This window comes from Tympanuchus pallidicinctus, unplaced genomic scaffold (assembly GCF_026119805.1).
Source record: "Tympanuchus pallidicinctus isolate F22 unplaced genomic scaffold, pur_lepc_1.0 scaffold16, whole genome shotgun sequence".
Taxonomy (NCBI): Eukaryota; Metazoa; Chordata; class Aves; order Galliformes; family Phasianidae; genus Tympanuchus; species Tympanuchus pallidicinctus.
The window spans coordinates 11,003,565-11,018,163 of NW_026294679.1; the positions used below are offsets into that span (position 1 = coordinate 11,003,565).

General features: G+C 46.3%; 1 protein-coding gene across 1 annotated transcript in view; it reads right to left on the reverse strand.

Moving 5' to 3' along the window:
- SORCS3 (sortilin related VPS10 domain containing receptor 3) overlaps positions 1-10,626 on the reverse strand; it is a 267,602-nt gene extending 256,976 nt beyond the window's left edge. The window contains exon 1 of the mRNA XM_052677148.1: positions 8,959-10,626. Coding sequence (XP_052533108.1) covers positions 8,959-9,555 — 597 coding nt within the window. The 5' untranslated portion in view covers positions 9,556-10,626. The remainder of the gene's footprint in view (positions 1-8,958) is intronic.
- Between the last annotated feature and the right edge of the window lie 3,973 nt (positions 10,627-14,599).

A 14,599-nucleotide genomic window follows, 5' to 3' on the forward strand; every position in this document is an offset into this window, starting at 1 on the left:
TTAGTAACCTTTGAAATGTACAGTTAAAGGAAATAGCATAAGATCTTTATGTATGCAGTTATCACTATTATACCGTAAGCACAGGATTGGTGAGGCTTGACCACAAAGTATATGAAATCTGGAACACAGAATTTCACACACCCACCTCATATAGAAAGATTTTCTCTCCATCTTCTGGCAGAAGCAGCTCAGAATTACAGCCAGGAGGCCCTGTTTACCTGCATGGAGGTTGCTGATCACAGATGTCGGGGATTTTCCAATCAGGCACAAGCAATGGCTAACAATCATCTAGAGCTCTTATTCTTTCCTCTCTGCACCCCTGAGATCCTAAAACATAGTTGATAAGAGCTAAATAATCATGTTGTATAAATTCCTTTCCACCCAACACCCTTTTGCAAATCTCCATCCATATCAAGTTTCATCAACAGCCCTACATTTGAGTTAGCACTCCTTTGTAGATGGGGGAACCAAAGCAAGGGGAAGTGTACAATCCCATTACACCTCCAATGGCAAATATACAAATCATGATGATGACCCATGCACACACCCTGTTCTTCTCTGTCACTCTGAGGAAGCACATCTGAGCTTAGCCCATGTCTTTCTCTCAGCCTAGAAAGCCAGTAGGAGCTCTGCACTCAAGTCCTCTGTCCCACTAACCTCACTCCCAGATGATCACAGGGGGCTCAGTGCACACTAGCAGCATCACTGACCACTAAAAACATACCAGCATCACCCACATGTTATTGACTGATGTACTGTTTGTAACAGCAGAACAGCAGTTGCTGCTAGGATCCTAAGGCCTTTCAAACATTCCTGATGTAAATGATTTGCTGCGACTCAATCCCACCTCTCCCAACGCCCAAAGATCTGTTTTAGTCCAAAAGACAGAAGTAAGCACAACCTTTCTTCCTGAGGTGTTAATGTTATTTTGTCCTACCGTGCAGTGGCTGGGATGGATTCCAGCCCATTCTGCTCCTCCACACTCACACAAAAGTAAAGGAGAGAAGCACTGAACGCTCGGATTTGTGCAACATCCTCATGCTCATCAAATTATCACACAATCATTTGAGTTGCAAGGGACCTGTAAAGGCCACCTAGTCCAACTCCTCTGCAATGAACAGGGATACCTGCAGTCTGATCTTGAGCATCTCCAGGGACAGGGCATCCACCACCTCTCTGGGCAACATGTGCCAGTGCCTCACACAACCCTTATAAAAAAAAATAATAAAAAACACTTCTTCCTTATATCCAATCTAAGTCTCCCCTCTTTCAGTTTGAAACCCTTTCCCCTTCTCCTATCACAACAGATCACACTAAAGAATCTGTCCTCTTCTTTATTATAGTCCCCCTTTAGATATTGTTCCATCCCTTGGATCATCTTTGTGGCCCTTCTCTGGATGCACTCCAACAGGTCCACATCTCTGCTGTACAGAGGACTCCACATCTGCATTTATAGTGGAGTCTTAGAGGAAAAGACCCCTCAGGATAAGCTTATCCTCTGTAAATAGGGCATGGGAAAGGGACAATGAAAGCACCTAGCCCTCAGCAAAAGACTCCACTGGTACAGGAGAAGAAGCAGATCAGCAGCCATCCCTGGGGGTTACTCACAGACACAAAATGGAGCACTGCATTGAGAAGGTGATGTGTTCTCACTGCTGCTCACTGACATAGCAGAGGATAATACCATCATTCTCCCAGCCCAGCAGCACTGCTGGCACATGCTGGGGGTTGCCAGAGGCACTTGCAGAGCTCAGGGAGCTGAACTGATGAGAGATTCTGGGCTCCCACCTCCAGGAAGAAGCCTAGCAGCAATTAGAGACAGCACAAAAGAGAGATGGTACAGCTACAAGGCAGGGAAAGATGCTTCACCACGGCCGAGTGCTCACTAAGATTATTTTGCCATCGCAGAGGGAACCCCGGACAGCAGGAGTTTCACAGAGTCAATGACTCCAAGCAGGTTTTCATATCAATATTTCAGCAGCGCCTGTCTTTTCAGTGTGGATTTCCCAGGCCCGGCTCCCCTCCCCACCTGCTGCAGTATTTTCCTTCCTTTAGCAAATGCCCACACTCCCTCTAGTGCCCAGCTCTGCTTCTCACACAGCAGCAACCCAGCACCTACAGCCTGCACCCTAGGGGACCCAAATCATGCAGGAGTTAATTAAAAGTGCTGCTATTTTGGGCACGGAGGCCATGTAGCACTCTGCAGATCCACCTGGGCAGTATTTGAGTCACATATCCAAATGCTAAGAGGAGAAAACAGCACGATGGCCCCAGCATTAGAGACCCTGCATGAATAGGAGCCAGCTTTGCCACTCATTTCAGTGGGAGACCAATCAGCTCCCCTTCAAGACTGAGAGGGAGGAAAGAAAGAGTTCTGATTATTCGGCATCAACCTTTTCTGATTTTCATTGTGTGCTGGGACTCAGCTGGCCACGAGGGCTGGGACTGACCTTAACATTTCTACAGCAGTTTATTGATCAAATACGTTTGAAACATACAGTCATCCTCTTCAAACACCCAGCAAACTATTTGCTTCCCTCAGTCTCACAACACCCTAGAAATTCAGGAAAGGAAATACTGCCACACCTTCCTTTTGCAAAGGAAATGATGCTGCAATTTTCTCTGGATGTTGAGGAGAAGTAGGGATTTGGGAACTTATTTGCTTTGAGCTTTTACAGAGAGTTTAAGCAAACCAAGAAGTTTGTAGGCACAGTGTTCACATCAGCAAAGCAGTACTTTCCAAAGAAGGGGAAGGAAGCTCATCTTCCCACAATCTTGCAGCTGTAACCCAAGCAGCAATACTTAGGTTTACACTAAGGATCCAACCAAATATATTTTGCTGCTTTGGAGAACTTCTGCAATACAGAATTAAATACTGCATAAGCAATATGTTATTTAATTTATGCTCTTGATTAGAGGCAGGCCAGACTCCACACCTTCAAACATAGATTCTCACTCTTGAACAGACCCCAGTGAAGCTCAAGTCCTAAATCCATAGCTGATGAGTTTTTTTGCCATTGCCCTGGAACCAATCCCAACCATGAGCTCAGGTTTAGCCTTCAATCTTGAAAAGAGATCATTGATTCGGGTAAGCACATACTGTTCTGTGTTCCATCTACAGAGATTCAGGGAGCTGAAGGAGCATGACACTGTGGTATGACAAGTAAACTCTCGACTGTTTGCAACACCAGTTCTTAGCGTCCTTTAGTACAACCAACATTAAAGACCTTTGCACTTAAGCTGTGTTTTACCCCTCAAATAACACTGCTTCCATATTTTTTTCTAAAATCTCTACCACAAATCCAGCTATAAAATCAGAAACTCTCAGAAAGTTTCATATTCCTCTAGCTCTGCATGTTAGAAAAATATTTGCCTTATCACAACTCTCTTTTGGGAGAAGTTTCTCTGCCCTACCATTAGTTCTCTATTCAAACTCATTTTCAAAATACTGCTGTCTAATTGGATGAATGTTTTCCATTTTTAAAGAAGTGAATAAAGAAATGTAGCTGTACATGTAGTTGTGCCTGTTCGCACTCAAATCACTGTGAAAGCTTAGCCACAATGTAAGACTTTATCTCTGAGTCTAGTTATTGAAGCCTGAAAGGATACTACTATGAGAATACCAACAACTGCTGCTTTTGGAGCAGTTTGGAGAATCAGCCAACTTCACAAGGCACACAGGCAACAACATGGCCCAACTAGGCATAAACCTGACTTGACAATGAAGCCAGCCTGGAGAGAAATAGCCCAAAGAATCCTTTCCAGATGCCCTTCTCCCTCTCTACTGACTCAACACAATCATAAAGCAATTGCACCATGAGAGTTTCATTTCTATTTCTCCATCTTTCCCACTGGAATATTAATTTAAAATGGATTGCCAAAGTCCTGTACAATAGCTTTAGTGGCAAACTTCATTACTGCAGAAATGGAAATGAATCAAGACATTGTGACACAGCTGGTGTCCCTTCAGTATCAAGACCTCAACATAAGCAAAAGCCATTGGAGGAGAAAAATCAGTCTAGAATAGCAATTAAAATATATACCAAATTCAATGAAATTAATATGATTGCTCTACCACTATCTTACAATTTAGGAGTAAACGTTTTAGACTGGAATCCAATTGGACTACTGCAGCAGTTACCCATGGCTGACAACTAACTGCAGCATTCCCTGCCTAAAGATTCATTTTCTCCCCTTCATCCTTTCCAAGCACAGCAATCCATTTGGAATTGCAAATGTTGCCCACCTCCTTCTGCCCATTGTGCACTGCATTGTTAGGCATCTTAATGAAAAACTACCTGGCAGGCAGCAAGCCCATCAACCTCCCCAGCTTGTAATTCACCATGGGAGTGAGTAATGTCTCAGCATCAAACCACCAGTACATTAGCAGATCACACCAGAACACTGCCAACAGCATTCAGAAGAATCATTCCCAGAAAAGACAGGCTTCACTTGGACAATTTGCCTTACACTGCCAGCCCTCAGAACTAGCATAAGGTAAAGCAAAAGGATCTCTGGTGGCAGGAGAAAAAGAAACACAGAACCCTGTTCAGGACAGGTCTATCACCATCAGATCATGTCTGAGTCTTAAAAGCCATGTGGCTTGCAGCACCACTTTCTTTGAGACTGAACTCTTTCTCAGTGTCCACTTGGACATATTCTGATTATATGCTCTCCTATCAATAAGATAAGCTTCATATTTCTAATTCTACTATAGGTACCATTTGGCTACTATAGTATTATTAGCCACCTCTTCACCAAACTCCTCTGCGTAAGACTTCTCATATTCCCAGTCTTGGAGTGAATCTCATAATCATACTAATTCTAGAAATGACAGCAGTAGGCTGGCATGATAAAACAAGACCCTGTACAGCCATTTGCCAGCTCTAATCCTATCTTCCCCAACTTCCAGAGCCTGGATCATACTATAAGCATCAGTACAACTGCTACACATGCCTTAGGCAAGTGTCCTTTCTTTTTGTGGCATTCTAGCACATATTCTCATCTTTCAGTCTGAATTTTGGCCTGAAGTTGTTACTAGAAAGAAAGGAAATGCATACTGAGATGGTTGAAGCACACTGTGGTCGTAAACTGAGGTCACTCATTGGAAAATGGACTGAAAATATCTTTTAGAGGTTAAAAGAAAACTAAAAATGTGTATCTTTGCTTCTTACATAGAAAAGATCAAAACACTGAACTTGCAGGGCTTCCATCAAAAAAGCATAGGCAGAATTAAATACTTCCTACAAACAGTTACATTCATCAGAGTGATAACTCTGAAACCTAATGACAACTGGTGTCCTAGTGCACCATTTCACTAAGGATCACATCAACAGGGCAATCTGAGTGTTTTATCCATTGCTTCTCATTGAAATCACTTTAAAAAAAATTATTGTCAAGAAACAAGATTTAAAGCTGTAACAACATTAAAAAAGCGATACTGCTTATTTTTGTGGGTCCTTATGTATATGTGAGGGAAAAAGGAAAAAAAGATAATCTGAGAAATCAGATTATCTTCACAGGAAGGTTGGACAGAGCATCTGGTGAGCAGAACAAGGAAAAATTTCATGCAATAACACAACCACTTAGGGAGAGGGAAAAAAAGTGAAGAGGATACAACTGCTCACTGAATGGCACATTGGTACTCTTTGTGCAGAGTGGAAAGGTTTTTAAACAGAATGGCTTGCAGATCTTCTGAGAATAATGCTAGCTTGCACTAAAAATTCTCCTTTTTTTCAGAAAGGCCATAAGAAGAAAACATTTTATCTGATCTACAGCAGGTCCCTCAAGAGCTTCAGCAGCCTCTCTCAATAAATGCTTCTATAGGACAGATTGATTCTTAAGTGTAAGTCACCTTTTTCTTATATCAAACCCAGAGAATTAAGCCAAGTGCAGCTCCTGAGATAACAGTCAGAGAACACAAACCTCATTTCTATGCTGAACATTATTTTTGCATTTTCCTAGTAATTACCACCTGAAGATCTTCAGGTACTTTACAAAACAAAATTCTGCTCCACAACACCACTTTGTGGAGGTAAGCAGTACTATTCTCATTTAACATGGAAGAGGAGATTCAGCTGGGTTAATTGTCTTTTCTAAGGTCACAAAGAAAGCTTGTGGGCAGGACAAAGCAGAGAGCCCAAATTCCCCAATCTCACCAGGTTTCTGCCTCTATTCTAATCCTGACCTCACTATCTGCAAAGGGAGAAAACAAAAGTTGGTTGCCTGGAAGGGATTATTTTTTTTAATATGTTTAATATGTTAAATTAAGATTTGAGCAAGAGGAGACGGAGAGGAAAAAGAGGGGGAGTTGCTCTTAATGTAACAGTAAAATACTTGCAGGAGGTTCTAAATATTATGGGTAACAGAACATACAGCTGCTACAAATATCTCCTTCTATAGTGTCTGTACATCTGTACATCCCAGTAAAAAGAAAAAAAGCAAATACTTTTTTATAATGATCATCCCCTCTTCTTTCCAAATCCATCCAGTCTTAGGAAACCTCCACTGCCACTGCTTGATTTGAAATGTACTGCTTCGTGACATGAAATGTGATTGATCAGGTTTTTAATAAATCATAAACCAAAAAGCCTCAGTTACGAAGTCTCTTCAGGTAACAGGAAACTGGTAAAAGCAATCCATTTGCATCTTTTCTGTTTCAGTAGCCTAAAAGCAGTAACAAGCAGATCTCCTATGTGCTCTACTAGATCATCGAGCACAGTCACGAGACATGAATTAATCTTCTGGCCATTCTCAAGCCAGCTTCGAGCTACTTTATGTCTGCTATGAATTAAGAAAGCATATGCTTTCTTAGCATATCTTAGAGTGAGAGATAGGGAACAGCAGTGGCTAGAACAGAGGTCACACTAGCTCCTTGCGTGACCTTGGGCAAAGTGATTGACCTCCCCAAACCACAGCCAACCCAACAGTTAAACTAGGAAAAAACTAGGCTGCAGCAGAGAGTCAGGCACCAGCATCAGCCTTCTCTGATAATAAATGAAAGGGCTCAGCTTCAAGCATTTAACTGTCCCTCTGGAGGCATATAATACACTGCTTAAAAAAAATAAAATCCAATTAATCATTGAATGAATTAATCATTGAATGTGCTCTCCAAAAGACAGGAGTGAAAAGTCTCCCAGTGCCAAACTCCACTCCAGAAAAAATCACGAGAAGCAACACTATTATTTCTTAACGTGCATCTTTTTCCTTCCCACAGACACCACACTGGCAGCAAATACCAGTCATTTCCTTATGCTTTTGAGTCAGAAGCTTTCAGTGTGTGGTACCTTGAGGTGCAAAATCTTAATGGAAAGTCGTGAACAATCAAAAAGTTTGCCTTTATCACTTATGCCTTCTCTGTCATCTGGAGTTAAAGAATAAATGAAGCTAGTAATTAAAATGGCATATTTCTATGAAAGAAGCAGAGGAAGGTGTGGGGATTTTGTGAAATCATTTTCTTGTATCTTCGAAAAAATAACTTTTTTTTTTTTCCCCCCCACAAATGCCTATAGAATGAGTTTTCTCTATTACTTTAATCAGAAATACTCTCAACTATCAGAATCCAGGCTGGGAGGGGATGAGGGAGCTTCTTTTGCTCAACACCTTTGATTCAGCACTGAAATGAAACAAAAGAGAGGACATGTAGGTTGTTTTCTTTATTACATGCCACATTATATTAAAAATAAATAATCCCAGAGACAAGTGTAGTGCTAAAATATACCATGAGGCTGTTTTCTCTTGGATGTTTGCTTTCATCTTTAATGAGAGTGGAATTCATGTCTGGCAAACACAACTGCCTTTAAAAATTGGTTAAATCAAAGTAACATCTACATTGCTGTCAGCATTATTGCCTCAGAAATAATAAATAGAGAAAAACTTCCAGTCAAAAAATGTAAGGAGGTGGTTGAATGGCACATTATTAATCTGTGGCTGATGCAGAGATAGATAGGCAGATAGACAGATCATTTGCTTTTTAATGACTAATCAATCTCATGAGGGATATATCTGAAAATCCAGCTGATCTGTTCTGTGCCTCTAATTGCTTTATGCACATTTCCAATAGCGGCAAAACAATAAAAGAGGCATTTTCAAGGCAGCAAGGAGCTACAGTAATCAGAATAATGGGAATATTGTCACCAGGCATAAGGGTTTCCAGGAGCCCTTAAGACTGTGCCTGCTCACAGACTTTGGAAATAGCATTTGTGATATCAGCTTAAAAGAAAATGTAAGTTCTGTCCCCATCCACCTGCCGGGTGTTACAGCATAGGGTGTGAGGGAGGGCCCTGCACTACCATGGCACTGCGGGTTTGGGGATGCCCCCCCCCAGCAGCCCCACAAACTTTCAGGGATGTGGCAGCTCCTTCCTATTACTGACTTCAGGGAAAAGGCATGAGATGCCAGGGATTTTTCACAAACTTTCCCCTGTGCTCACACTACCTGTCTCCTCTAGGAATCCCTCAGCATGCTGAGGAGCTTTCCACCCCTTAATGAATTAATGGGATCCGTCTTGTCGCCAGCACGCAGAGCTGTGAACGGGAGGGCTTCTCCATCACCACTGCCCATCACTCACCCCCCGGCACAGAGGCAGCGAAGCGTGCCAAGGTGTACATCACATAGGAAGAGGCAGAGCGTGAGGACCCGGCTGTGCGGCACACGGGACGGGGGCAGAGCCGGGGGTCTTCCTGAGCAAGGAAGGGAGCGGGCTCTGGCACCTGGGGGCGCTCGGGCCGTCGTAACCCCGCAGAGCACAGCTGCGCAGGGTGCGGGGTGGGGGTGCCTCTTGCTTTTTTTCCCCAGCAAAACTTTTCTCTTTTGCATGGGGCGATCGCTACGCGTCCGATTCCCATTTGCCCTAAAAGCAAGACACCCGTTTAGCTCCCTCTTCTGCCGCACCCGAAGGGGCGACGCAGCCCCATCCCTCCCCTCCGGTCCCACCCGAAGCGATGTGGCGGTACTCACGCTGCTGTTGTGCCCGGACCAGTGCACCATAGCTTGGTTGTGCGCAGCATCCCCGGTGAGCGCGAAGGTGGTGCTGCCCAGCCGGAGCTCCTCAGCCCCCCGCAGCCGCGCCGCTCTCCCCTCCTCCGGCGGACCGCGAGGCTGAGCCCTGGTGCTGCGCTGCCCCTCGGTCGCGGGCACTCCGCGACCGCCGCCCTCCGCCGGGCGCCCTTCGCTGCTCCTCCTGCTTCGTGGGGCTGCCGAACCCCGGCTCCCGGCCGCTCCGCCGCCCGCCCCAGCTGAAAGGAACTCCGCACCCCGCGGCCCCGCGCGGCCCCCCAGTTCCCCAACCGGCAGCGGTTCCGCAGTCACCACCGCCCCGGTGGAACTCCGCGCTCGGCCGCCCAGCCAGCTCCGTAATCCCCGCGGCGCTGGCGGCGGTGGCTGTCGCTGTTCCTGCCTAAGGCGAGATGAGGAGGACGGCCAGGAGGGCGATGGAGACGAGCAGGATCTGCAAGTTATTTCGGCGCCGGTGCAACACCAGGAGAGAAGTAAGAGCCATGTCCAGGCGAGGAAAACGGTGTGGCAGGTCGGAAAGCAGTTAGTCCCCTTCTCCATGCCTTTGCGGAGCGAGTCGGGGGGCTCCGAGAGGAAGGGGGGCGAGCCGCTGCGTTTAGGGCTTTTTTTTTTTTTTTTTTTTCCTAAGGAGAAAGGGGCTGGCTTTTAATTATAATAATAATTATTTGCAGAAGGTCCTTCTTTCTTTCGCTCTCCTTCTTTCTCTTCCCCCTTTCTCAGCCTCTGAGACGGTGACCAGAGGGGGGGGGGAGAGGAAAAAAAAAAAAAAAAAAAAAAAGAAAGAAAAAAGAAAAAAAAAAGAAAGAAAAAGAAGGGAAAAAGAAACAAATCCCTCTCTCCCCGGTAGTTGGATGCTGTTCCGTACTGTTGGTGGATTTTTTTTTTTTTTTTTTCAAAAGTGCTTTTCAGTGAAACTGTTCACGTTCAAGGATTTGATCAAGTGAGAGGGTAACACCACACGGGGGGAGGAGCCCCGAGCCCTGCCAAGCGCCGCTGAAATCCAGCGCCGAGTCACAGCCGCGCCGCCGGGGGCCGGGAGCGGGGCCGGGGGCGGGAGCATCACCCAGCCCTGTCCTCCTGATTCGGTGCGTGTGCTGCTGCCGAGACAAAGCAGCCGTCCTTCACTGTTTTTCTCCGAACGTCTATTTACACGCGCGCGTATTTACAGCATTGTAGGCATTCCTCACCCTGTGTTTATCTCTGTACGTGGGCGGAGGCTGGGATGAGTAACTCCTCGCTGACTCTCGCCGTGGAGCAGCGCGCTCAGCCCCGCAGCAGCCCCGCTCCGCCGCCAGCTCCGACAGCGTGGATGCGGCCGCCCCGAGCGGCGCTCCCCGGCCGTGTGCGTGGGCACCGGCGGGGCAGGGAGAGCGGCGGCACGTATTTGGGGTCACCAAGAAAAGGCCGGGTCTGCAGGCAGCTCACTGGAGCGTCGTCTCGGGACTGTGTCGAGAAAAGGAGGGAGGATGATGGATCTCCTCAGCTCACGGTAGTGCAGCGCTGCCGCTCCCGGCGCAGCATTTCTCCCAGCAGGACTCGTGCGTTGTGCTGGCGGAGCCCGAGGAGCCTCCACAGCCTCAGCCCCCGGACGAGGTGTGAGTAATCGCACGGTGCGCTGGGGCAGGCTGCCTCCTCCCACGGCTGCCGTGCGTTCCCCGCCTCCGGGGGTCACCTCGTCAGAGCCACGCGTGTCCGTGCCTCGTCCCTGCGGAGCGGTTCACTGCAGCAGCGTGGCAGCACTTTGCCTTCAGATCAAACCCACGGTCGACCTCCTACCACTCCTTGCCTTCTCCTTTTGAAAAGTGTCAATAACTCACGATCTGTTCAGCCTCCCACTCACTGCATCAGCCATCCCCACCGCTCAACAGTTTTCCCCCTCCTAACACGAGTCTCCCAGCCTGCCAGGGAGTGAAGGGACAGAGCATGGATGGGTGACTGCTGCGGTAGCTCTGGGGAGAGTGGGGAGGGGGGGGGGAGGGATCCTTATTACTGGAGGCCAGTGCCCAGCGTTAGCTGCACGCCTTGGGCTGGGCTGGGAGAGGAGTGAGTGAAGAAGGCCCAGAGTGCTGGGTGGTTAGAAGAGCTGCAAATCCTAATGCGGAGAGGGGAAAGTGGGAGGGAGGGGTTTTGAAGCAAATCACCCACTCCCAACTCAATGGATGTTATTTCTGGCTTGGAATGGGCTTTTCAAATTGTGCTGCCAAAATGTTTAGGAGATGGCATTTTGTTTGTGTGGGAGCAGTGACGTGGGCCTAAGCCCATCCACAAGCACCCACACAATTTGCACACCAGGGGCTGGAGCTGTGCTGCGTGGCCCCCAAGACTGCACTCTGCAACTATAGGGAAAGGAATGACATAGTACAGGGAGGGGAAAGAATGACAGTTCTGTTACCAGGTTGAATACTGCAAGAACCGTGTCCCCCACTGAGCATATAGCATCCACCCCCTGCATCCCATCCCTGGATCTTGCTGTTGCTGTCCCCTGCAAAGGGATGAGCTGCCCAGCAAATGCTGTCCTCCTACAGTGAGGCTGCTGCAACACACAGCCATTGTCCCCAAGTTATGGTTAAAGTTTCTCCAGTCCCTCTGGGCCCAGCAGCAGCTCAGCATTGTTCCTGAACATATCTGGATGGTGATCCAGAACCATTGCCACCACAGAGCTGCCATGGGGATAGTAAGAGCACTGCTTAGCTACTGTGCAGCCCACTCAGCGATGTATATCTTCTCAGCTTTGCTGGACACTGTTTAAGATGCAGTTTTTGTTCCTACCTGGGTCAGCCACTCATTTGTGTAGCAGCATCTCCATAATCCAAAGCTACTGATGCCAAAACAGGACTAGTGGACATATCTCCTTTGCCAAATCTTACCATTGCAAGTCATTACTTTGTGTCCACCACATCACTCTGTCACCATAAGAGCCCAGCAGTGCAGCACATAGAGCAGATTGCCATGAACATTCTGGGTGATGTGCTCACCAACACTTACTTTAGGGCAGTGCTTCTGCCGGCCTGATAGCAGCTGTCTGCTACCCTGCAGACTGCAGAGCAGCTGCTTGCAGCTTATATCACCCCCATCTCATGCCCTGTCAGCAAGATTACCCCAGGCTCTCATTTCTGAGGCAGATACCTGGGCAGGTGTTTCTAAAAAAGATGCTGAAACCCCATCATCTGAGCCTGTTTATCAGTGTTTGATAGTGAGGCACGGCTCAAATCCCACTGATGATGTAGGACTGTCTATCAAAACGTGCTCTTCCTGAACCTTTGGTCCTTGGAGGAGGCCTCTGTGCCAAGGCAAGAAGCAGCACTGCTCTCTAATCCTTTCCCTACTCTGGAAGACAAAGGTAACATGAGCAACACCCCCATCTCCTGCACGATCCGCGAACTGCGTGCCCATCACCAGCACACAGAAAAGGGGATTTTCCCACTTGTGCCAGAATATCAGTTTTGTTTCCAAACATGGCCTCTTTTATGGCAGGGTGTCAGGGAGGAGGCCATCTGACAACCCTCAATTTGCACAGTCTATCTCCAAGAGCAGAAATGGATTTCTCCAACACAGTATCCATTACAGGCTGTTTTAATCCCTGCTCTAATCCATTACAATCTGCTTTAATCCCTACCCAGCTGCAAACATCCATTCAAAGAAGCAGGGGTCGGTGTTATATTCGGTTAGACCATGTTGGTTTTTAATTGATGTGAGGCAACCATATGCCATAACATCCGGCAACACATTAGATTTCCAAGTAAGCAAGAAATTAAATGTTCTGGAAGGCAAATTGTGGCACAAATGTAAAGTAGCAGAAATGCCTAAAACCAACTGGGAGTTGGGTTCAATTAAGGAGAGAGAAACAATTGGGAAAGTTATGTTTGTTCAGAGGGGATAATTTGGATGGAAGAAGTTTAATGATACTATCTAAAGTAAAAAGCAAATAGAGCCTGGCTATTATTTCATGCCAAACCTTTCTAAAAGCAGCATTGATCATTTGAGGTTTTCATTGATGTTTTGGGGTTTTTTTCCCCCCCTATTTTGGAACTTTCATTTGAAGAAAAAAATAACAAAACCAAAGATTTAATTCTATCAATACATATCCAATAACCTCAGCATCAGTACCTGCACTGCTGGCTATAGACCTACTCCCCCGCACTCCAATCCCCTCTGGTTCACCCAGCACTGCCCATCTCTGTTCCATGCCCCTCTCCTCCTGCAGAACTGCATGCACCCTGTCACCATCACCCCACAAAAGTGCTGAATGGGAGCTGCAGCCCTTCCTACTGGAACCAGAAAGAAAGGAGTGGGGAGAAAAGATGATGAGAGGAAAATTGAGGGATGCAAACAAAAAGTAATGTGTCATCTACAATGCACTCTCTTCACTCCCCTAAATGTCTCCCGCACTACTCAAGCTCTCCCAAGGAAGAAAATCTCACACGTACTAAGAGAAAAATCAATGCTTGCTTCAGTTAACTTTAACCCATTTATTATGTGTGAATCTGGGTACTAGAAAACAAGGCAGCTCTGTAATAATGCTTTCTTGTCTACTAAGGAAAGGCCTGAATCCAACTAAGCAAAAATCATTAAAAGCTGAAGCATCCCTATATTCTCAGACTGAAGATCACCTGCACTCAGTGCCTCCACCATTTCATGGAATGGCTTAGGTTGGAGGGGACCTCAAAATTCATCAAGCTCCAATCCCCTGCCATAGATCACGGCCCCCTCAAACCTGGTCTTGGATACCTCCAGGGATGGGGCATCCACAACCTCTCTGGGCAGTCTGTTCTGCTATTACACAACTACCCTCACTAAGGGATAGATTTTTCAGCCCATCAGGGTATGCAGCAGACAGTTTACTTCCAAAGTAAAGCAGGACTAAAGAAGGGAGTCTTTAGGACACCACATATATGTGTGAAAGAAGTGCTCATTCCACTGTCTTCACCCACTGCCAGCATAGCTCAAAAGCTGCTCAACCTGCAGAGCACAGATGAAGTACTCAGCAGCCCGCAGAGAAAGGCAGAGTTGTTCTGGACTCCAGGAAGGTTCTGCAGATTTTGGGTCATGTTCCTTCTAAATGTTGGGTTCTGGTTTTGGTCCTAAAGCCAAGACAAGGAAATCCCATTCTGCTGATAATTTTCATCATCATAAAATGTCAAAAAGCTGATCGGGAAAAGTGCACAGATTTGCAGTATACGTAAAGATCAGTTGTGCACCCATACCTTCACTGTGCTGAATGCACTGCATACTGCAGATCACATACATTATTGGCTTGGAAACCCCACTCAGAAATACAAGATCCTGTCTCTCAGATTTCAAATTACCCCAGACCACAGTAAGATCCTACATTTTCAGAAGCATTTGCCAAGGTTTTGAAAGCATGCTCCTTGGTATTACTTAGAAGGTATTAGGTCAGGACATTCAAACTTGCATTCTCTCTTTGTCTCCTGAATTCAAAGAGCCGCTCTGAAAAGCTGGGTCCAACTGTGCCGTGTATAAAGAAGAGAGGCATAATCATAGCTTAGGATGTTATAATATCCATGAACACGCTGTGATATCCCTTGGAGAAAATCTGATTAAAAACATGGAATGTAACTAATAT